Source organism: Propithecus coquereli, unplaced genomic scaffold (genome assembly GCF_000956105.1).
Source record: "Propithecus coquereli isolate 6110/MARCELLA unplaced genomic scaffold, Pcoq_1.0 Scaffold138, whole genome shotgun sequence".
NCBI lineage: Eukaryota > Metazoa > Chordata > Mammalia > Primates > Indriidae > Propithecus > Propithecus coquereli.
The window spans coordinates 7293175-7316978 of record NW_012138080.1 but is presented as its reverse complement, the minus strand read 5'-3'; the positions used below and the strand labels follow the sequence as shown (position 1 = coordinate 7316978).

Here is a 23804-nt window from a genome sequence, read left to right as displayed (position 1 = left end):
CCCAGATCACCCCCCTCCCCGCTTCTGGTGGGGGAGGGTGAGTGATTTATCAGATCCCACCCCCACCCCTGAGGAAATCTACACTCCCGGCCCTGCCGGACCCGCGCGGACGCGAGGGGCCGAAGGACGCGAACGAGAGAGCGGATTGCAGAGGAGACTAAAATGTCCGCTTCTCCTGGCGCCCTAGTCGGGCGGGAGGGGGTGGGGGCCGCGGCCGCCTTCCCAGTGAAACAGGACCTGCTGGTCTACTGAGCATGCCCGTCCCGCAGCAGCGGAGGGTCGCTCCGGTTCCGCGCTCCGGGCTTTCCGGGCGGCCGGCGGGAGGGACACGGGTGGGGGTGCTCCCCCGCCCGGGACTCGGAATTGAGAGGCCGGTAGGTGGGGGTCCTGCTGGGGGCTCCGCTGGGTTTGCTGAAGTTGTAAGCAGATCGATATTACTTTTGAAGCTTTACGATCTTACTCAGAGTCAACACTATTGATTTGATTTGATCGTGTTCAGAGCTGCCTGCCAACTGTTCTGTTGGTTGTGGGGAGAGACAGGGATGTGGATCCTTAGCTCTTTCAGCAATGTCATTAAAGCGCTAAATCCGTGGTACCTATTCCAGCAACAATACAGTGGATTTTGATAACACCCTGATATTCAGATCAAAAACATATCTGTTACTCACCCAATATCCTCGCTTATTCTATGGAGATGCAGGAGTCAGATGTCTCAACCAGTTAGTAAATGACGGGGAGGACCAAGAGGTGACCTGCCAGTAATGTTTCCATAAAAAGGCCCCTTTTGTGTGATGAACAAGGCAGAAGAGGAACACGAAGGACAAGGAGTAGAGGGTAGCATTTGGTATTCCAACTGGCTAGAGAGAGAAAAGGGCTACCAGGAATCTCATATTTGCAGCGCGCTTAACAGAGTACCTTCACTGTATAGCCCATTTAATCTTCCCAGCAACCCTGTCTGACGCAACACTGAACCCATGGCTCAGAGAACCAAAGTACCTACCTGAGATGGCCCAGCTGGAGTCTGGCACCAGCAGATCCCAGTGGGGACTCTGTGACCCCTGGACCCTTGAATGTTTACCATTGTTCCCCCAGGCTGCCTGGCCCACAGGCTTGGCCAGTCCCAGTCATTCACTGCTATAGCAGAGAGCTGGCTGAGTGAGTGGTGTTGACACCAGTTCAGCCTGCTCATAGAGCTTGCCTACCTGCAGAAGTTAATAATCACCTCACCTGCCACCTTGCTATTTGGGCATTCTGAAATTGGAGGGTGGAGCCAAAGAGATGCCCATTAGGTGGATAATTTCCACAGGGATAAATGCCTGTGTTAGGGAAGTTCAGGAAGTACTAAGAGTGGATCTCTTTCAGCACCTCCAGGGAGAAGAGCAACAATGGCCAAAGGTGAAAACTGGGTAGATACCTTAGCTTTATGGGGATTTAGAGAACAATGAGATCTTGCGTTTGTTTAGGACTTTCTCACAGACTCTCAATGGCCTCAGAAACTAAGAAAGACAAACTTGGCCTTGTTATTCCTGTTTTATAAAGAAACCGAAGAACTGCTAGAAAGCCTCACTCAGGTTCTCAGGGCTGCTAGACCCTGTGTGGTGCCCTTCTCACCACCACACATCAGCAGCACCCAGGATCAAAGGGGGGCGAACCCCAATCCATCTCCCCAGTGATCATGCTTGTGATAAGCATGAAGCCTAGGGTAAACCACCAGTTTCTGCCTGACTCAAGGTGAAACTTGTACCATTTTTGGAACATTTGTGACTCCCTATATGCATATACCTTTTATGTATGCTATATTTGAGGCAAAAATTTAATCTTAATTTGTTCAATGGCTGCTGTTTAGTTAAAATCTCTGGGTTGTCTCTTGGCACCTTCAGGAGAATGGAAAAGTCTATTATGCTTGGAGAGCAGGAAGGGGCAGGGACTATGTCCCTTGCTTTCTACGGGACCCCAGAAGGAAATACCCAATAGCTACATAATTTGTGGGAGCTAGTGCAAAGTGAAAATGCAGAGTCCCTTGTTTAAAAATTATAAACAGTTTCAAGGCTGCAACAGCATAGCATGAAACCAAATGCAGATTGCTATGCAATTGCACAGGTTGCATGCTCAGGAAGCTAGTCTTGCCTATTGCCCAGACAGTGCTGCTTTGGAGAGCATGGGTCCACCCAGGAAAAATAATTTAAATAAAAGGGGGGAGTGAGCTCCCCATGTCCCTGTGCCAAAACCCGTGGGGCTGGCAATCTTTGATCCAGTAACTATGGCGTTCGAGGGCCTGAGACAAGAGCCATCCTCCACCAACATGAGAAAAGTTTACTGGATAATTAAAAATATAAATATTTGGGGTTGCCTCAAAGTGAGAAATGTCATCGTTTCTATTGTAATGTAAACGTTTCTGGGCTGTGTTGGGTTTACCTTTTATTTTTCTATGCGCAAATAATGATTACTTTAAAACGCTCGATCCGCTATCAGACAAAAAAGATCGCAAGATTCCCGTGAAAACGAAAAGCCTCTGCCATTCAGAACCTTGGCAAAGTCTAACTCCCTCCCTTTCTGGTTGGGTTGGGGTGGAGGGACGAGCCCCTGGCACCTGCACTGCCCCCTACCTTCCCATCTTATGGTGGGGGCAGTTGTCCCTCTGAGCCCGAACCCCTCCAGTCATTTAACTCCATCCCCTCCCTTGAGTTCCTCATCTCCGCCCCCGCCCCCGCGCCCCCAATTTTTAATCCTGGGTTTGGGAGGAGGGAGGGGACAAAACGGGAGCCAGATGTGTACGAGTCCCCCGCTCCCGCCTCCTCCCTCCTCTCGGGCTTCCTAAAACCTGGAGCCCCGACCAAGGAGGATTGGGAGCCAGACAGTCGCGGCGCAAACTCCGCTCCGCAGCTCCCCAGGGAGTGGAAGCCAGGAGGGAGGGGGAAAGGAAGCCGGGCGTGCTCAGTAGGCAGGACAAAGTTTTTTTTTTTCTTCTCCTTTTTTTTTTTCGGTCGCAAGTAGGAAGCTTTTTGCACTCCACCACCTCTGGCCGCTGGGAAGACGTCATCGCTTCCGCCCTACTTCCTCCTCCTGTTGGCGGCGGTGAGAATCCAATATGGAGTAAATCGGTAGAGTCGAGAGATGGGGCTCGGACGGGGCGCCCTGCACCGCCTCCCATGCGCACCTCCCCCGGCTGCCGACCGCTCCCCGGAACCGTGATTGGCCCGGCCCCCGGGGGCGACCCCGGACCGAGCCCCCACCCCCGGCCGGCCCGCTCCTCCTCCTCTCAGCAGTCCCTGCCGCTCCGAGGCGCGCTTGTTTTTCTTCTGCTCTCCCCCACCGCCGTCCCCTGCCCAAATCTCGCCCCCTCCCGAGCCCCCGGAGCCCCCGCCCGTCTCGCCCCTCGGCGCTGCGGCGCTCACTGCCCCAGCAGCTTGCCTTTGCACCCCTTCCCCAAAACCTCACCCGCGCCCCCGGCGCTCCGCTTCCCCTTCTGCCTGCGGCGCCCCCTTCATCTCTAGCCGCCCCCCCTCCCCAAATCAGGAGATCTCCGGAGATGTGAAGAAGGGGGGTGAGCGGACAGGAAGATGAAGGGAGCAAAGCTGCCCGCCGCGGGACAGGCGTCTAGGTGAACAAGAAAATGACCGAAGAAACACACCCGGACGAGTAAGTTTGGCCGCGGGGTGGGACGAGGGTGCCCCGAGGGGACAGCGTGGGGACCAGGGCTGAGGATGCGGGCAGGGACACCGGTTGGGTGAACTTGGCGTGCGTTGCAGCGACTCGCTGACCTGTCGGGGTTGGGACGTGAGACTTCCCTCCTGATTGAAGTGAGGAGGGGGCAAAAACTGCCTCGGGCCAGCGGGGGCACGCCTAGGGTCCGCTGGCTGGTGGCCGCTGCAGGGGCCAAGGGCGCGCGGGTGACCTCGGCGCGGTCCCCGCTCCCTCTCCGAGGACTCAGCCCCCACTCCCCGAAATCCTTGGTGGTCGGAGCGGAAGATCTGACACCCCCACTCCGGCCCCCCAGGGCCCGTGGGTTTTTACATGGTGACTTTGTGACTCCCGCCGCGCCTCTCGCCGGGTAGTCCAGTTCCGAGCCCACTGGGGCCTAGGCTCCGCCATTTCGTTTTCTTGAATCGCTCTCATTTGCATACCACATTTTCATTCATAAAAAACGCGGCGGAACGAGGGGAGGACAGACGCGGGCGGCGCGGGGGTCTGGTGCGCCTGGGTCCCCGCGCGGGCCGGCGTGCTGGAACCGCCCGAGGGGTCCCGCGGCGCGTGTGAGTGTGTGTGCACGCGCTTGTGGCCGGCACACGCGCCCCGCAGGGTCGGGGCTGCTCGGGGGAGGTCGGAGCGTGTGCGGCGGGGGCGGGCGGGAGCGTGCGGGGCAGCGCGCTGCCGGGGAGCGTGTGGGGTGTGTGTGTTTGTATGTGTGTGCGCTCGCGTGTGCGCGTGCACGGGCGTGTGCCCGGCCCGCGGGCCCGAGGGGAACAATGCTCCGGGCGCTCCGCCGGAGGGCTCCGGGCCTCCCCGCCGCCCAGCGCGGGACCCGTGCCTGTCGCCAGTCTTGGGCCAAGGTGCAGCGGCTTCCCGCCTCGCGGTCTTAGGGTCCGGTTTGGCATTTTCCCTCCCCCGCCCAAGGCGTTTCCAGTCTCGGGTGCGACGGGGGCGGGGCCGCCGGGCCCGGCTCCTCAGGTCTTCTGCCTGGGGTTCGAGCGGTCACCGCACGGCGGCCACCGCTGCTCAGTGGCTGTGCCCGCCACCAGCCACTTTTTTTTTTTGTGAATAAGACGCTCTCCTTTATTGTCACATGACATCTCTCCCCTCCTCCCCTGCACATTCATAAATCCGGAGCCTGCCTCGGCTCCTTTCATTCAGGGCTGCCATTAGCCAAGGTAGCGGCGGCGCCGGCTTGGGCTCAAGAGCCAGTCGGCAGCGGGGCGGATGCGCCCGGGAGGGAGGCCCCGCGCGTGTCTGTGTGGGGGAGTGGGGGCTGCGGGCAGTGAGCTCCGGAGGCTCCAGGTCTTTTGCCCCCCGCGAGCGTTGAGACTCTAGAGTGCAGGGAGGGGAAGTGACTCAGGGCTAGGCGACGGGGAGGCTTGTCTCTTGCAGCAGGTGACAGAATGCTGTGCTCTACTCTAAGAAATCTACTCACTTCTTTTTAAATGCCCCCTTTATCCCTTGGCGTCTGCTGTTGCCAGGCCGGGCGGGAGAGGGGGGCTGGTGTTTGGAAAAGGGAATTTCCTTCCTGTGGGTCCCCAGGGAACTGACTGCAGTAACCCCTGATCTGCCAGGCATCGGGCGCAGGAGAGGATCCTGCCTGGTGTGCTTGTCACTGCCGTCCCACCGCATCTGCTTTGCTTTGTCTTCATATACGGTATCTTGAAATGGTAAAATGAAAAAAAAAGTTGCACTTTTAGAGCTGAAATATGGAGAAGGAACATGGTGCTGGGCCTTGCTGCCTTTTGAACTTGACCAATAAACTAGTATTTTTATTGTCCCTCGTTTGTACCTGCACACATGAGCAGCAGTGATGGCAGTGAGGGATGGTTGCTGTACTCAGGCCTTGCAATTCTTGGAGGGGTTTGACCACTCCACCTCGGGTTCTTAGGCTCCACCCCTTGGGAGTACAGGCCTGGCCTGGCCCTTTTGAGGGTAGCTTGTCAGCCTTGCATCCTTCTCCATCTGCTATCCAAAGCAAAAGGATTTCGGGTGGGATCACGAGGGAGAAATAAGTATCTCCATTACAGGCTCTCAGAACCGCTGCTTCCTCTGCTGTTACAAGGTCATGGAGGATGGATATTTGAGGACAGGTTCTGGTTTCAGTTAGAGAATCATAAAGCTTTGGCACCTTAGCTACTGCAGAAACGGGCTTCTGGGGGTTACTTTTAATGTGATGACCTTGGCATAGACATGAAATGCCTGAGAAGAAAGAGGCCGCATGGGCTGTAAACTGCCATTGAAGACCCTTCTCATTTGTATTGTTCAGTGTTCTTATGTAATGACCCATCTGAAAAATTCCTTTCAAATTTAGCGACAAGAAGGTTTCTCTCTGAGTTACAGAGCTTGCTGTGACTGCTTTTTTGTTTTGTGTGTGTGTGTGTGTGTGTGTTTGTGTGTGGTGGTTGTTTGCTGCCACTCTCTGTAAGCCTAGAGCTAAAATTATTGTTTGTTTAATGTAGCCATATTAGCTTATTTTTTAAAGCTAGATTTATTTACCCCTCTGTATGAATTTTGATCTTCTATTTTCTCTTTTAATGGCTTTATGTTTGAGGTCTCTTAGATACCTTTTGGAACTAGGCAGGGCATGTTACTTATAAAGAGAATTGGTGACATCAAACTGGAGACCTAGAGGAGATTTATACTTTAGGTAATACAGATTTTCTTGATAGTCCACATATAGTTCGGGTTTTTATTAAATGCTACACATAATTAAATATCTGTTACATTTAGCATGAGAATGCAGTAAATCAGAATGTTGCAACTGGTAAAATTGTGTTTAATTAAAAAAATGTTTTGTTTTCTAATGTTCCACATCAATTTAAGACCCCTCTAATGAACATATGGTAATTCAGGAAAGCTTGTCTGTTCTTGTTGATGATGGTCCTAAAAGATAGCTTCTATACAGAAAATACACTGACCATTCATGTTAAGATTTACAATTCTACTGACTTTTTTTAAATAACTTAAAAAGTAGAGAGCATCAACAAACTGTTAGAAGTGGTCTTTTGCACATAGCAGTGGAAAAAAATGTTAAAACCCGTAAGTATTTTGTCTGTATCTTTAAAGCATTTGATCATGGCTATGAATGGTTTGGAAATTTGCAAACCCTTCAGCAGCAAGTTCTAACTCAGAAGACATCAGGCTGCCATTCATTCAGCTTTCTGTTTTGTTCTCATGAACTCTTCTCTGTAACCCACTTCTTACAGGGAATGGATTTGCAGCTTTGCCCTCAGTAGTATTTTCCCGACTGTTGAAAGGTTTCCCATTAATAAAAAAGGCTTAAATATTTTTGGTGAATCATTTCAAAGACATTACAAACATTGGAACTCTTACACCTAAATACTTGAGCTTACTTCTTGAAAGAGAAAAATACTGTTCTGCAAAACCACAATACCATTATCACACTTTGCAAAATTAATAATTCCCTGACGTCTTTAACACTCTAAAAAATGTTTATGTAGAACTGATTATTCAGTCAGGGACGAATCAAAGACCCCAAGTTAAATGCATTTGTAACATATGTTTAAGGCTCAAGGCTTAGCCACTTGCTTACTTTATGATCTAAGTTACTTACATATCTCACTTTGGTTTTATATGGAGTAAATAAAATGAGAATAAATACTCCCTATTTTGTTGAGCTACTGTGAGCATTAAATAAGGTAACCTATGTAAAGCTTATGGTATAGCACTAGGCATAAAATAGGTGCCCTGTGTGGTTCTTTGCAGAGCACTGAGATAGGTTTCTTACAGGCTTAGCTTGTTAATTTTCAAATAACCCTGTGAAGGAGGTGTTACCACATTTAACTGATGAGGAAGCTTAGGTAAAGTTAAGTGCCCAAGATAGCAAACATACTCATTTAGTCTCCTCAACAATCCTGTGAGGTAGATGGCATTATTATCCCCATTTATAAATGAGGTAACTGTGGCAAAGAGAAGTTAAGTCGTTTGCTCAAGGTCATGCCATTAGTAACTGAAGGAGCACCCCAGCAGGCTGGTTCAGGAAGGGCTCTGTGCTTTTGACTAACCGCTGTGAAGGGAGACGGCATCCAGCCTCGGTCATTCTGACTTCAGAGCTCACATTGTTTCTGCCAGTCATGCTGTTCTTAATTCTTCTGAATTGGTGACAATCTGTCGTTGCCATAATTTTTCTGATTTATCTTCCCAGAAAATGCTGTGAGGCATGTGGGCATACCGAATTAAAATGAACTTAAATAAATTTTGGCTTGAGAATTCTATGATACACCTTAAGATAATGGAAGGGGAGTGCAAATTCAGAGTTGGTTATTACTGTATGTTAGATCTACATTAATTGAAATAACAGTTGTGGAAATTAAACTGATGCAGGTATTGATGCATTTTCTTTGCATTAGCCTTAAAAAGGGAGTGTGTTTCTACGCTACATGAGTAAAATCCTGAAATGTTAAAAGCATGGAATTGACTGTGCGGAATTGGAATCTTGATTTATTCATTAAATAATCTTGAAAGCAAAACAAAACAGAAGAACTTGGAGCTTGTAAGCCAGGACCTGTCAGAGTATAAAGTTAAGTGCCTGCTGCAAGGCTGCACAGCTAGTGGGATGGTTGACTTGACTCACCTCCATCTGCTGGTGGTGGTCTGGGTTTGTTTACATGGGAATATTAGCAAATGGCTACCTCCTTTCTGACTATAGCTGGTCCCTTTGCTTTCCTGTTCTTTTTACGCATAAAATACACAAAAAGGGAATCAGTAGGAATATCAAACACAACAATCTGTTTGCTCTTGCTGTTTATTATGGAATTTTTTTCTTTCTTCCTTCTCTTCCCCAACAGGTGAAATTCTGCTCATTCCCCCAGCCAGTTCTGAGCTTCCTTTTGGGAGGTTCTCCTTGACTTTTTCCACCACACCCCACTCTCCAAGTCAAAACAGATGACTCTTTATAGTATTTCTATAAAGTACACGGCAGTTATCACCATTCAGGGTTGGGCTTATACCCAGCTGGATTCTGCATCAGAGTATGAGCTTTTTGGAGTCAGGGTTACTTCTCAATTGCCTAGTTGTTGGCCCAATACCATTGGGCACATTGTGGTTGCTTAGTAAATGTCTCTTGAATAAAATAATGGACTTAATTATTTTAAAATGCTGTTTTGTCTGTGCTGACTAATGCAATAATTACAATTGTTGAATTTGTTTAACTTAGGGTATATATCAGCCTCCTTCTGAGAGACTCACCCTGTTGCTGTGAAGCCCTTGGTGTATTTTGTAGAAATTGGGTGCAGAACTATTTGGTGATGGTGATCTGTCATTGGCAACTCAAAACTGTTTTGATTCCCTTCATTCTCGTGGGAACTGACAAGTAGAAGGTCTTGAGCACAATAAGACAGGGCCTATTTTTCTGCCTCTGCAGGAGATTGCTGCAGAAATCACAATATTAACAATTTGCGATAGCTGCAGGGTTCTGTTGAAGGTTTAACGCTTGAAGTTGGAGACAGCTGTGTTGATGAACTCCAATATTGGCATAGTTCCTATATTACTGGCTGAACACAAATACAAAGTCTAACAGGAAAATCCTTGGAAATTGAGCAATATAGACAGAGCAGGAAGTTTTGGTGTGTGTGATTATTTGGGCTTGTTATCTCTCAAGTAAATTAGGCTGATTTTTTTTAGGACCCAGTCATACTGATATTTGATAACTGGCTCTTAGAAGTATTTCTTTTTAATCAATACTTAGGACTAGAACATTGGTGTTGTTTTTTTAGGCATTTGTAGGGCTTTTAGTGACTTTGAAGTAGAAGAAATATTTTGTATTAATGCACACAGTGCCCTGTGGAGCAAAATGTGTTTTCTGTATGCATACCCCAGGTAGGCATGAAGGATTGTTATCTCAGCTTGACATGTGTCCCATGTCATGGAAAGAAAGACCAGGATTTTAGTAAAATACTTGACATCAGCTGGCATAGGAGTTCACTAAACAAAGTGATAGCTGTTTCATAACTACGCGTTTCCTTTTCTCAGGTAGTCTTTGTGGACAGTGTGTTCACATGTGGCATATTGCACACATGATATCAAATTGTGCTCATGTTATTTATGCTACTCTCAAAGGATAGTTGAATATTTAGTTAAAAACAAATTTTGGCCAGGCACAGTGGCTCATGCCTGTAATCCTAGCACTCTGGGGGACTGAGGTGGGAGAATCGTTTGAGGCCAGCCTGAGCAAGAGTGAGACCCCATCTCTACAAAAAATACACAAATTAGTTGGGCCTGGTGGTGTGTGCCTGCAGTCCCAGCTACTCAGGAGGCTGAGGCAGGGGAATCACTTGAGCCCAGGAGTTTGAGGTTGCAGTGAGCTGTAATGATGCCACTGCACTCTAGCCAGGGTGACAGAGAGAGACTCTGTCTCCAAAAACAAACAAAAAAACCCCACAAAATTTCTGTGTTTACTTGTACTTTGAGGGTAGAGGTAAAGAAATAGATTTTGACTTCATGCTAGTATTTAGTACTTGTGATTGAAGAGATTAGAACAGATGTGCCAGTCAGTGTCTAGAATGTATGGCTTTTGCTCCTCTGTGTCTTGAAGTAATGATTTTTCAAATCTGGTTGTTTTTGTTCTTAGATATATTCCCTGTGGTCCATTCATAAATGTTTGAAACTTAATTATCTGGTTAAGTTTTTTAACTGACTTTCCTTTGTTCATCTGGGAATGATATCTTTGTCTTTGTCATTATTTATTTCTTTTTGTTATTTCATTGCTTTGGCTCTGTCCTCCAGTACTGACTGTTCAGATAAACACTGTTTTATTTTGTATTTGCATCCCACCCTGAGAATGTACAGAGAAGCATGACCCTCTGCCCTTCTAGGTGTGGGAATAGCTCATTCACCCTCCTACCTATGGCCTGGCAGAGTGTTGAGCACACAGTAGGCTTCCTCAAACATATATTGATTGGGTGAAGTAAATATTCGTTAATTGAAAAATAATATTATCTTATATAAAAATGTAATGGTTATTCACATTGTACCTACCCCAAAAAGACTTTGTGGTTGCTTTTTCAAAACTACCAAAGGGGAGGCTGCCATGATGGTACTGGAAGTATCATGGGCTGTGGGGGCAGACCCTAGCTCTGGCCCTCTACTGACAAGGCGATCTGTTCAAGGCTCCTCAGGGAGTTTGTGGGAGGTGAATTAGAACTTAAAAGTCATGTTTTGCGGTTTTTGGCTTTCCAGTGCTGTCCTGGTAGGTCCCTCTAGAATAGCACCTTAGTTTTTGTACTGTGGTATAGCTGACTATTGGCCCCTTTACTCAGTGATCCCAGTTGGCTCTGCTTTTTGAGATTGTGACTTTTATAGCTTGTCTGCTCTTTTACTGTAAATGTACCTACCTCTAGTAGCATCCCTGGCTCCCTTGCCATTCCTACTCCTTTCCCGCTCTGTGGTCTAGAAATCTTACTGAAAGTATTCAGATTGTTTCTAAAACAGAAGTCATAGGCTTGGGGATGGGTGGAGCCGAGGGCTCTTTTAAGAGTCATTTGGCTTATGACGTGTTTTGTCTGCTTGCATGCCATGTTGCTGTTTCATTTTATATTTCCAGCCAAGGAATAAAGTGGATGAGGGAGTGGCAATACAGATGGAGTGCTGGACCAGAGGTTTAATTTAATCATCAATATTCCAGCAATTTTACTCATTTTTGCAGATCTTTAAAGCTGTATGAATGTGAATATAGTCTTAATGTAGTTACTATATTTCTCTCCTTTGCTTAAAGGTTAAGTCAAGTCTGATTTTTCTCAGGCTCAATTCCAAAGCAGGTCTGCCCTACTAGGATGGTATACACTGGCTCAACACCTCACTAGGTCCTGGCGGCCTGATGGTTGCCTTCTCATTGATCTGTGTACGAACAGGTTTCAAAACAGGAGTCTGTTGTCCGTCAATAAGCTTTGAAGCCCTTACCGTCCATTCTTAGATGTCTTTTGTACTAAGGAAAATTAGGTGATACCAGATTATAGGTGTTGATTTGGAGTGTGGTAAACTTTGAATCTAAGTAACTTAAATTTAGAATGCACTTCAGCCCCAGTTGCAAAACCACATATAAGTTACTTTATTGAATAAAATAAATGAGTGGGGGCACAGCCAGCGGAAAGGGAGTGACTAGCTCTTGAGTGCCTACTGTATGCTGTTCGCCTACTGCAAATATAGAGCACCTGACCTGACAGACAATACCAGAGCTCTGACTCAGGAAGTCCCTGCCCTCTCTGAGGTTCCATTCTAGAGTGCTAGACACTTTCATATGCCTTAAGGGTGTGAGGACAGCATCATCTTGTTGATTGACTAACTGATTGATTGCTAGACTTGTATTCCCTTTTCTTCCCCTCCTTCCTGCTGGGTTCCCCCTGGAGCTGCGTGCTAGAAATATAAGCAATGGGGTTCCCAGATTTGAGGGGGGATGTGGAATTATTCTTGCAGAACATTAAAAGACCTACATGCCCTTGCCAGAAGCCCCTAACAGGCGAGCTTTTCAACTCCTTTTTAAGGTGTGAGAGAAGAAGAGAGGGAGTTGTACATACAAGCACGTACACATTCACACATGGGTGGAATTTGTCCAACAGTCAAGCATTTACATACTGCTGGTGAAGAAAAGATTCCGAGAGGTTACATGTCTTGCCTGAGGTCACACACACAGCAAGATTTGTTATTTTTAACGCAGGACCTTTGACTTTTAAATCTCATATCTGTAAAATAACACTATGTGTCATAACCTCACAGGGCCTCAGTTTTCTCATATAAATGTGTTGCGTGTATAGCTTGGTTTATGTTACTGTTGAACAAAAGAAATTAGAACTCTTCTTAGAATCCTGTAAACGCCTCAGAACTGTGAGGTGACATTGCATTCCTGTTCAGCTCTCTCGAGTAGGGAGCCAGTGCCCATCCAGGTGGCCTTTTCGGTACTGAGATGTAAACAGCAGCTGTACAGATACTTGTTTTGGAAAGAGAACAAGCCATCTTACCCTTGATGGAAAGCTTCCATGAGCAAAATGGCTAACAAAGCATAGTGTTCACCTGGACTTTAACAGGTATAGCCTAGCTGTTTTGAGAGGAGCATCCTGTAGAAGTGCTTCTCAAACTTGAACTTACATAGCGATTCCTTGAGTAAATCTCGTAAAATGAGGATTCTGATTCAGTAAAGCCTGAGATTCTGCATATTTAACAAACTCCCTGGTATTGAGGTTGCTGGGGGTCCATTGGCTTATCCATGGTTGTGACCATGGTTTGTGTTTTCCCTGTCTAGACCTTAATAAAAAGATGACTTCCCATACTTGGCATTTTGAATGTTTGCTCAAGAAGCTCATTGGACAAGAATGGTGCTTGTACACCGAGAGGTATTATCAAGCGCCTTCTGGTCCCCATTCCTGGCAGGACTTCCAGCTTTGAGGTGCAGCTTGATTTTAGATGGGAATGTGCTGGAGGAATTTTTTCTTTTCTTAATGGCTTAGAAAAAGTTCTTGGTGAATGCCAGGAAGCCCAAGAGATCCATCACTTAAAAAGAAATGTGAAGTCCTCAGATGGTGTGATGTCTGACAGTCAGCTGGCATTCTTCACCTTTTCTAGGCAAATCAGTCACATAGGTACGGAAAGGCTGCCTGCTGCCTTGGGAAGCTTGGGCGCTGAGCCCTAGAAGAAATCACAGGAAGTAATTAAACAGAGAAGGTCAGAGAAAGAGGAAGTGGTTGTGTTGTTTCTGATGCGAAGAACATTGTTGTTACTGGGGATCAAGATGATGATGTTTAAATCTCTTGGAATGTTACTGCTAGGGGATTTGATTGTATTTAAATTACGGTCCTTTTAGTTTATTCTTTTAGACAGCAGTCTAGTTAGGAAATGAATTGCCTTTAGGTCTTATCAGGAATCCCCACGTGCCTAAGCAGAAGTCTTAAGCAGAGTAGCTTGTACCTTGGCAAATTGCACTTAAATGAAATGAATGTCAAGACTATTAGAGGTTAATTTTAGGTGTCTAGAATTCTCCCTAATTCTCCTGATTAAACACTTTAACATAATAATTTCCTTAATTGGAATAATGATGGAATATTAGCATGCATATTAAACCATTTACCCAAATTTGAATAGGGTTAAAATGCAAATTATCCATCACTTGTCAGTGCTTACTCTTTAGAGATAATTCCTGGTGAGAAATGGGGAAGAGACTGGAATATGAATTGGAATAGGGCTTCCCACATGAGACAGCATTGCTTGGAAAGCCAAGAGTAAACCAGAGGACTGAAATAAGTGAGAGCCCCTTTGTTCCCCCCAAAAAGAGTACTAAAAATACGAAAGCCTGTGCAATCAGTAACTCTGACATGGAGGTGGTTGCAACAGGAAATCTGAAATGAGCTAACTATAGACTCTCTGGTTGTGTCTTCACTAGCCTGTCATATTTTTCTTTGAGAGAAAGATGAATAAGACTTAAGATCCCTCCCCAGCATTTAGATATCTCATCTGCAAGCCTTTTTTGTTTTGTCTTTTGTTTTTGAGACAGGGTCTCACTCTGTCTTTTTAGGCTGAAATGCACACTTCAAGCCACCACTCCTGGCCTCATCTGCAAGTCTTGAACTGACACTACTACCCAGTGGTTCCCAAACAAGTAGCTGGGAACTCATATGCACTCCCAGCATTGTTTGTGATCCAGATATGTAATGTTCTTCATATATATGTATTACTCTCTTTTAATGTACATAGCTGCATTTATAGAATAATAAAATACTACCGAATTCACAGTGGATGTTTGGTATATATTTTTCTTGACTCACAGTTATTAAAACATACAATTATATTTTTGGGGGAGGGGAATGGTCCCCAAATTTTTTCCTTTCAAGTCCTTTCACTTGGAAAGTTGGGAATTGTTGTAAACCACATTCTGAACATAAAAACATAAGTGTAGTCATTTTGTGGGTGGGGGATGAATATGCAAGAGGGAGCCTCGGCGCTATAGAGCGGATTAGGTGGAAGGTCCGAAGGAAGTCAGAGGACACGTTTAGTTGGAGGTGGTTGGGGACGGGGAGTGTGGAGGCAGAAGTTGAAAATGAGTCTGTAGGCCAGGCACCGATAGACCTAGCACTTTGGGAGGCTGAGGCTGGAGGATCACTTGAAGCCAAGAGTTTGAGACCAGCCTGAGCAACATAACGAGACCCTGCGTCTACAAAAAATAGAAAAATTAGCTGGGCACAGTTGCGTGAGCTTATAGTCCCAGCTACTCGGGAGGCTGAGGCAGGAGGATCGCTTGAGCCCAGGATTTGGAGGTTGCAATGAGCAGTGATGATGCCAGTGCACTCTAGCCGAGGTAATAGAGTGAGACCTGTCTCAAAAAAGAAAGTCTGTGTGTCTTCTCTAGAGACTAGGTATAAGGTTAGGTCTTCTGATTAAGGGAGGAAGAGTTAGGGGAGTGAGTCTTCTGTCTTCCAGCTCTACTCCCCTTTCCACTCTTACAGTTAGCATTTATCCAGACACCTGTTCTGTGCACAATGCACAACTCTTTATTTATGTTGGAAAAGAGGATACACCCAATACTCAAAGCTCTCGAATGGATACCAAGTAACAAAGAAGATAGGTACCTGGTTGCCAAGTGTAGTAAGTTCTGGGAGTCAGGAAACTTAGGTTTCCACTGCCTTTTTTTTTTTTTGAGACAGAGTTTGTCTTGTCACCCAGGATAGAGTGCAGTGGCCTCATCATAACTCACTGCAACCTCTTAACTCCTGGGCTCAAGCGGTGGCCGCCACTCCTTTGCCACTAACATGTTACGCCTTGGGCAAGATGGTAAGCATACCTAGACTCAGTTTTCTCGTCTGTAAAATAGAGGGGTTGAATAATAAAGTAATATTGAAAGACTCTTCTAGTTTCAAATATTTCAAATAGAGTTCAGATTTTAAAAAATACAGAGACTTTCATTCTTATTTATAAGCATAATGTTCTTTTTTTTTAACATAGAGAAAAATATAAGGACAAAATTAAAATGCCCAGGGGAGAGTTCACTTTCAACAAGGTGACTGTTGAGTTGAGTTTTTGAGGACTCAGAAAAGGATGATGGTTGTATTTGAGGGGAGGGGGGCAGGTCAGGCAAGATGGAGAAGAGGCATCTTGTGTCCAGAGGTTTCCCCCACGGGCAGGGACACTCCACTTCCAGCTTATGCCAGGGGAGGTGAAAGAAAGAGCTGGTTGAGTTGGCTGAGGCTAAATTTAAATTTGGAAGGAAATCGAGAGCCAGGCTGATAAAGTAGGTGCTTGGACTTTTGTTCTGTAGGTGGATGTTTAAGGCTTTGAAACAAAGAGATGATAAAGTGATAATGTTGGTAACATCAAGCTAGTTACACGGTACAGGCTAGGCGGGAGTCAGAGAGACCACTAATAATTGTGTCTCTAACAGATCTGGGCAGGACTTTCCTGTCTGACTTTGTTAAATGCAGGGGGCATACATGTAGAAACTTATGTTCCAAAGAGATTGTTGTTACATTTATTAGAAGATGGGGGATTGGAAGATGGGGGGGGGCTGTGAAAATCAGAACAAAATTACTTTGCAGATCAAATGTATAGCCTAGAAATAACCCAAGTGAGGTTTTTTGTCTTTGTTTGGGTTTAGTATTGTTATTTCTCACAGCACTCATCAGTGAAATGGCGAATGCATTGCCCTTTCTCACTAGAGAAAAATGGTTGCAACCTGATCATAAGATTTTATTTTATTTTGATTTTTTTTCAATAGACACTGTTCCTGAGGAAGACCATAAGATTTTGGAACTGGAAAGGATCTTAGGAAAATACAAGCTCAGGTTCTTTTTTTTCCCACATGTAAATTGTGATTGGAAAGGCCGAGTGACTAACTCAGGGTCACACAGCTAGTTGGTTTGGGCTATGTCAACAGGATGTCACCTGGCCTTGGTTCCAGGCCTGTTTTGGGTAGCATTTCATACAATTGCTACCCTGAGTTGTTGGACCCTCGGGAGACAGGAAAAAGATGGTGGAAACTTAGTCAATTCAGATAAACATGGCACAGGTGGACATCGAACCATCAACATTGAACAAACTGCTCGCTTGGTCACAACTATAAGAGGCTGAGGTAGAAGAGCTTGTGTGGCTCTCCTGTGGATGGCAGGTAGGGATGGGTCCTAAGGTAGGGCTTCCACATGTCATGTTTCAAGTATAGGAGAATTAGGAGTAGAGGCAGGGAAGGGCCTCCAGCTTACCATCCTAGGAGAGACAAGATGAGCCCTTAGCTGAACAGTTGAAATACATGTGAAGTTCCAAGGTTTTTGCACCTGGGCACCAGGAAAAAAGTTTATGAAACATTACCTATGCTTGTTCTTCCTCACCAGCGCCTTCTGTTCTCCCCATGTGTTTGCTTTTGGTGTTAACTGCCCAGGCGGTATGGTCATAGACAACAGGAAGTAATATTTGATATGCAGGTCTCCTGGGGGTTGGGGGAGGTGGATGCCAGGATGGGAAGGGTGGTGGTTTGGAGACATTACTGTGAGAACTCTGTGCACTTACTTATGAGCCAACAGGTGCTGTTACAGCAAAGAGAGGAAAGGAGCAGTTGACTGGCTGGTCATATAACAAGCATTTTTTATGGTAGCATTTTACTCTTTCATTTTTATAACTGCCCTATAGGTTAACTCCAGATAAAGTCAGGATTATCCTCTGTACCAAATCACACAGCTAGTAAGTGTCATGGCCAGGGGCATGTAAAAACCTAGGCTTGAGTAAGAATGAAAACAATCCCCAAATCAAGGCACATGATCCCAAGAGCCCGAGGTCCAGCAGATAGATAGCTTGGGAGGACACACCTCATTTTGCCATGGTGAGAATTAATCCATTTCCCAGTCCTGCTTGGAAACTATATTTTTCATTCAGGATTCCCTTTGGTATAACAAGATTTATACTGCTTGTGTAGGATAGGAAACTTCTGTTTTTTGGGGGAGCGGGGGCGACAGAATCTCACTCCATTGCCCCGGCTAGAGTGCCGTGGCGTCAGCCTAGCTCACAGCAACCTCAAACTCCTGGGCTCAAGCGATCCTCCTGCCTCAGCCTCCCGGGTAGCTGGGACTACAGGCACACGCCACTATGCCCAGCTAATTTTTTCAATTTTTTTAGTGTCCAGCTAATTTTTTTTATTTTTTTAGTAGAGACGGGGTCTCCCTCTTGCTCAAGCTGATCTCGAACTCCTGAGCTCAAACGATCCACCCGCCTCAGCCTCCCAGAGTGCTAGGATTATAGGCGTGAGCCACCTCGCCCGGCCGGAAACTTCTGTTTTTAAAAAATTTCCTTCTCTCGGGCCTCCAGCCCCCATACGTTTGTTTCCCTTGTTAATGCCCATCAGTTGGGCATTCTTCTTACTCAGAGTAAAGGGTCCGTGGTGCATCTAATTGGTACAGGTGATTTGGTTATGATGGTTTCCCTGCAGACACCCTCTTCCACGTGCCTTGTGTTCGAGAGGGAGCAGCACAGCAGTGACCAGGAGAATTAGACAAGTGCTGCCCATTCCCCGCTCCTCCCCTGGGCAGTGTGATGGGAGGCCCCAAGGGAGAGCATATGTGGGGTTGGTGGGGGATACTATCAAGGAAACAACACCCTTTCATCCCTCCACTCTTAACCTTTCTCATCCCCAGACCAGTGAATCAGAATTTCACCCCCACCCTCCCATCCTCCCGAGATGGTATTTTAAAAATCCAGGAGATGCTAATATGCCTAGCTAATCCAAGTTCAGAAGAGGACAATACGCAGACTTTGAGGGTTGCAACCAAACCAGATGGTACTGACCAAGGGAGCATTTGCTCTTGTAAAGACCCTGTATCTCCACTGCCCATTAATTTGTCCTTATTAGTCTGTCCTATCCGGTGGCTTCAAAGATGCCACACGTCCCTATTAGTGAACCTAGTGTTGGGAGGAATGTTGTTCCTTCCCCTCTTGCCTTTGTTCTTTCTCTTTTCAAGTTAGATAACAGATAACCTCCCAGGGAGAAATATGCCAAATTGATGTTACATGGGAAGTGAGGTCATGAAGAGTCAACAAATTCTAATTTTTAATCCAAAAGGTTTTTTTTTAATTAAAAAAAAATTCTGAAACACACAAAAAATCACCTACAGCTGATCAAAATTACAACTGCTTTTTATTATATTTTTTTAAAGGTTCAGCTGAAACTTTAAAAGCTCTATTAATGTTTTTCAGAAGTTTTCCTTGGTGAGGTAACACAGATGCCTTTAGGATATGAATTTAGGTATTTTAATGGTTAAGGTAGTTAATATAGGGTGTTTTTTAATTTTGCCCCTTTTTTTGGTGGAATAGGGGCCAGTTACTTTACAGGGAACAAGAACAGTTCCTTGAATTTGATTTTTTGACAAACCTTTGTTAACATAGGACCATTATTTGCTTGAATTTAAAGAAAAGCAGAGCTGTAAAATCATATGTTTTTGCCTAGAAATGAAAATACATTGACTTAAAACAGATGTCTCTAACAAAAACTGATGCCAGGCTTAAGATTGTAGCTTGTCACCTACAAGTGTGGCACCACATGCAAATGTGGGGAAGGCCCCAAAATTGTTGAAATATCTTTGGAGAAAATGTGAAGGATGCACTTAAAAATGGGACGGAATGCTGCTGCTGTGTAACAGTGTGAAGGTACTTAATGCCACTGAACTATATACGTAAAAATGGTTAAAACGGTAACTTTTATGTTATGTGTATTTTACCACAATTAAAAAATAATTTTTTTTAATGGGACAGAGTCAACTAATGACTTGAGGACTCAAAGAAACACTTCTCTTCCAAAAAGTGGAATCCTGAACACAGCTGTCTGGCCTGTACTCCTCAGAGGCCTACCCTCCTCATTATAGACTTTTAGCTCCCGATTGATGTCTGCATAGTCCCCTTTGCTCCCCTCTTCTGTGCCGCCCCCGCCCCTGCAGCTGCCTTCACAGAAGTTTAAGGCAGATGAACTTTGAGATTAGGCCGCCAGTGCCCAAATCCTTGCATCTCCTTCAGGTTCCTGCAGTGCACCAGGCACATGCCTCTCTGTAGTACTGATGTGTCTTGACAAGGGGATGGGATCTCTGAGAAAGCTCTTGCAGTAGAGCTAACAGCAGAGCTGGGTCTTGGTTTGGGGTGGTGAGGGTGATGCCTTCTTCCCAGACATGCATGGGGACCAGGGTTGAAGGAAGACTTCCCCATGGTGACAACTGATAGGGCCTTGGGCAAGCAGTTTACATCCACAGAGCCTCCATGTTCTCAAGAGCAGCAAGAATACCGACTTCAGAAGTTGTAGTGATCATGGGGGAAGACAGAAAAAGTGTAGTACTCACACATATGTAAAAAACTAACCCAGCAAGTCAGCCCTTCTTCCTTTCCCTATTTGAAGATGGGAGAATTCATAATCTGGTAGATGAAGTTCAGACTCAGTTAAAACAAACAGAATGAATGCAAGAATGAATTTGTGCTGTAGCACATGCACGTGTAGAAAAACAACTTGTTCTTTGATAATGCTAGGCCCCCCACCCTTTTTTTAAGACTTGATGTTTCTCGCTTTAAGTAATTTTACTGGTAGCATGTTGGTATAAATTGGATTGTTAGCGTTTCTGAGGCAGTATACCCCTAGAGCGGGAATATTAACAACTGATAGCTTTTGTGAATTTTTCAATAAAACTACACAGTAACTCTTACCAACAAGTACTCATTCTTGATTGTTGAAAATTTATACTCATTCATAAACTGTTTATAGATTTGACACTTTCTGGCCTTGGGAACACTTAAGTCACCACAAATAGTACTTAATTTGGCAATCTGTGTGTTCAATAGAAAAAACAAGTGTAATGAACCACTCTGATAAGCTTTGGAGTTAGGATTATTTGTGATGGAAGCACACAGCCCCCCCACCCCCGGGACTTAAACATAGGATCCAAAAATCTTACAGATTAAGGAAGCTGAGAAGAATGTCCTGTTCTACCAGGATGACCAGCTTCTGCTTGGACGTGTCCTTGATAAGGAACATCTGGATCCCACACGCACAGTGACTTGGGTATGCAGCTCTGATGTCAGTGAGTTCTGTGGAACCTCTGGCCTCTGCAGCAGCAGCAACCATTCTCCATTGTTCTGACCACCCTGCAGACAACAGGAAGTGCTTCCTCTCTTCTGCTGGCCAAATATCATTGTGGTCTCCTGATTGGTGGACGGATGCAACCACATCTCTTCGTGACATGGGAATCCAGAACTCAGATGCTTTTCCAGAGGCCACAGCCTCTTAAACACTGTGTGTATTTGCCTCTCTTTGTGCAGTCTAGGGTAGCTTTGGGGCCATGGTCCGTGTAAAAGTACCAGGCTGTTTGCATGCAAATGCATGCTGTTGGTGCGGAGCTTGCACCATTGATTTTCTTTTTAATGCATATGTTGGTCACCTCAGCTTCTGTGGGCACTAGAGGAACAGACATTGGCTCCCCTTGAGAGGGGTGGGAGAAAAGAAGGTCCTCCTGGTGCCAGCATAGTCACTTGCTGGGCATACTGGGCAGGGTTGGGGAAGAGGATCTGTCCACTTCTAGGTGAAGGACTCTCGTCCTTTGTATTCCCTAGGCGGCATTGTTTGGTAGTGGTAAAGGTAAATGACTGCTTACAGCACTGAAATTGTTGTCGTGAAGCTGGTCCCGGGCCACCTACTCAATCAGTACTCTGGAAGGCTTGTTAAAATACACCTCTGCAGCCCACCCATACCTCTTGAATCAGCCTCCCTGGCTGTGGAGCCCAGGGAATCTGCATTTTTGAAATGATCCCCAGGTGATCCTCTGCCTACCAGCCAGAGGTTGAGACCCACTTCTAAATTGTGATTACATCCTTGATTTTCTTCAGTGTCTAATACTGAGCACTCAGGAATCTTAAAGGCCACCTTTGTGCCTTACTCCAGCCACCCAGTGCTTTTAATAGTTCCTGAGTATGTGTTTACACAATCTGCATTTTATGAAGTCCATAAAGACTTATTTACCCAACAAGTCACCAGCGTTCCAAAGGTCAGCTTTCCTTGATGTGTATGAAAGGCACTTAACTCAAAGTCAATTAACACTAAGATAGAAGCCAATTAAGGCAAGGAAGTGAGCTGTTCAGGCCAACATTCCATCTTTTACTTTTGTCCCCTGTTGTAGCTTAGTTTTACAAGTCCCTTCAAGCCAGTTACTTCACACAACCTATGCATGTGTGGCCCGTTACGTTGTACCATTTGTCATGTCATCGTGTGGTAGTGCTGTTTAAAAGCATGTAATTTAAGTAACTATTAAATGATGCCATATTAGCACTTTTGCAAGGGATTGACTTGCCCCCCTTCCCCCCTTGCAAGCAGCAGGGATATCATAGGAATGTGAGGGAAGAAGGGAAGGGAAGACCCTTGGTGTTGTTTTCAGAGGCTGCTGTTGAATCTGAGTCTTGCCTGGGTCCAGAAAGTAATTCCTCAAAGGATTGCTGGAAGATTGTGTGAGAGAACATGGATCACGTGCTCAGCACAGTGCCTGGTACATGGAAAGCAAACAATTTTTTTGAAAAAGGTAGCTGTTGCAGCAGATGATGATTAAAACATAAAAATTAAAAACCCTGAAAGAAAACTAACCCTTAGGGTTAGCAGTTGCAGTAAGGTCAAGAGCATCCTCTGATAGGTTTTCCACAGTGGAGGCACCTAGAGCAAACAGTCTTAGGTCCTCCTGTGTGGGCCGGGACCCCTCTCCAGACACCAGCTGGGTGCCCTGCACTGAGAGCCACTCTCCAAGGAAAAGTATGGAAGTGCAATAGGCTCCTGTTTTCACTGCAGACTGTGTGCATTACATCTTTCAGTCTAACTTTTTTTTTTTTTTTTTAAGAGACAGGGTCTTGCTCTGTTGCTGAGGCTGGAATGCAGTGGCACCATCATAGCTCACTGCAGCCTCGAACTCCTGGGCTCAAGCAATCCTCCCAGCTCAGCTTCCTGAGTTCAGCCTAACTTTTGATCTATAAAAGCTTCATCCTTTGAAAAAAGCTAGGTTCTCTTTTGATTTGGGAACCATTTTTACCTAGCCAGGTTAAGAACAGGGATTGTGAGTACAAGCAGTGATTTTAAAAGGAGTTTCTGCCTGAAAGTTATAATCAGATGCCATGAAGGATCTAAAGATCCCAGTATGGGCAGGAGACAGGCAGCCCCATATAGGCTATTTGCAGATCTGTTAGCACCTGCATATGAAGTTATACTTTTTTTTTTTTTTTTTTGCATTTAAAATTAGTTTTAAAAGTCTTCATCAGGAAACTAAATTCTTATTACTAGAAGTGAGGCTGTCAAGATGACTTTATTTTTTAAATAGTACACATGATGTAAATTGCTAAGAGCTGTTCAATTACAGGGAGGCAGTAGGACTTCTTGGTAAAAACCATAGGATTGAGACTAGTGCTGTCCAATAGAAATACAATGAGGGCCACATATGTAATTGTAAATGTTCTAGAAGTGGTATTAAAAAAAGTAAACAGAAACAGGTGAAATTAATTGTAATCTATTTCATTTAATCCTGTGTATCTAAAAGTTATTTCAACATTTAATATTAAAAAAACCGTTGAAGTATTCTACATTCTTTTTTTGTACTACACCTTCGAAATGCAATGTGTATTTTACACTTGGAGCACATCTCATTTTTCATGTGTTCAGTAGCCACATGTGGCAGGTGGCTACTGTGTTGGACAGTACACCTCTAGACTAAGACAGACCTGGGTGCGAACTTCACTGTGCTGCTTATTATCTATGTGACCAGGGTTAAATTACCTGAACCTTTTAAAGCCTCAGTTTCCTTGAAGGAAAAAAAAGGGACCCTGATACCTCCTTTTCTGGGCTGTTGCGTTAAGTCAGTTGATGTATGTGCATAAAGGTTTGGGTCCATGAAGAGGTGATCTGTAAATGACATGACTTTTGAGATATCCACTGGTAGTTGTGGTCCCACAGGGTGAGGATTAAAGGATGAGGGTTATGTTGAAAGCCACTATTAGGGCAATACCTACGAGCTAAAGAAGAACATCAAAAATCCTCTTACACAACCGACTGACCGGGATCTTATATGGAAACATTGGAAGGGGACTCTGGTTCTGGTCCGAGCAATTTGTCTGGAGTTGTATGA

At 45.3% G+C, this 23804-nt stretch overlaps 1 protein-coding gene across 1 annotated transcript in view; it reads left to right on the top strand.

Annotated features, from left to right (window-relative positions):
- The first annotated feature begins 3081 nt into the window (after positions 1-3081).
- SPRED2 (sprouty-related, EVH1 domain containing 2) overlaps positions 3082-23804 on the top strand; it is a 111280-nt gene continuing 90557 nt past the window's right edge. Inside the window, exon 1 of the mRNA XM_012639214.1 lies at positions 3082-3639. Coding sequence (XP_012494668.1) covers positions 3614-3639 — 26 coding nt within the window. The 5' untranslated portion in view covers positions 3082-3613. The remainder of the gene's footprint in view (positions 3640-23804) is intronic.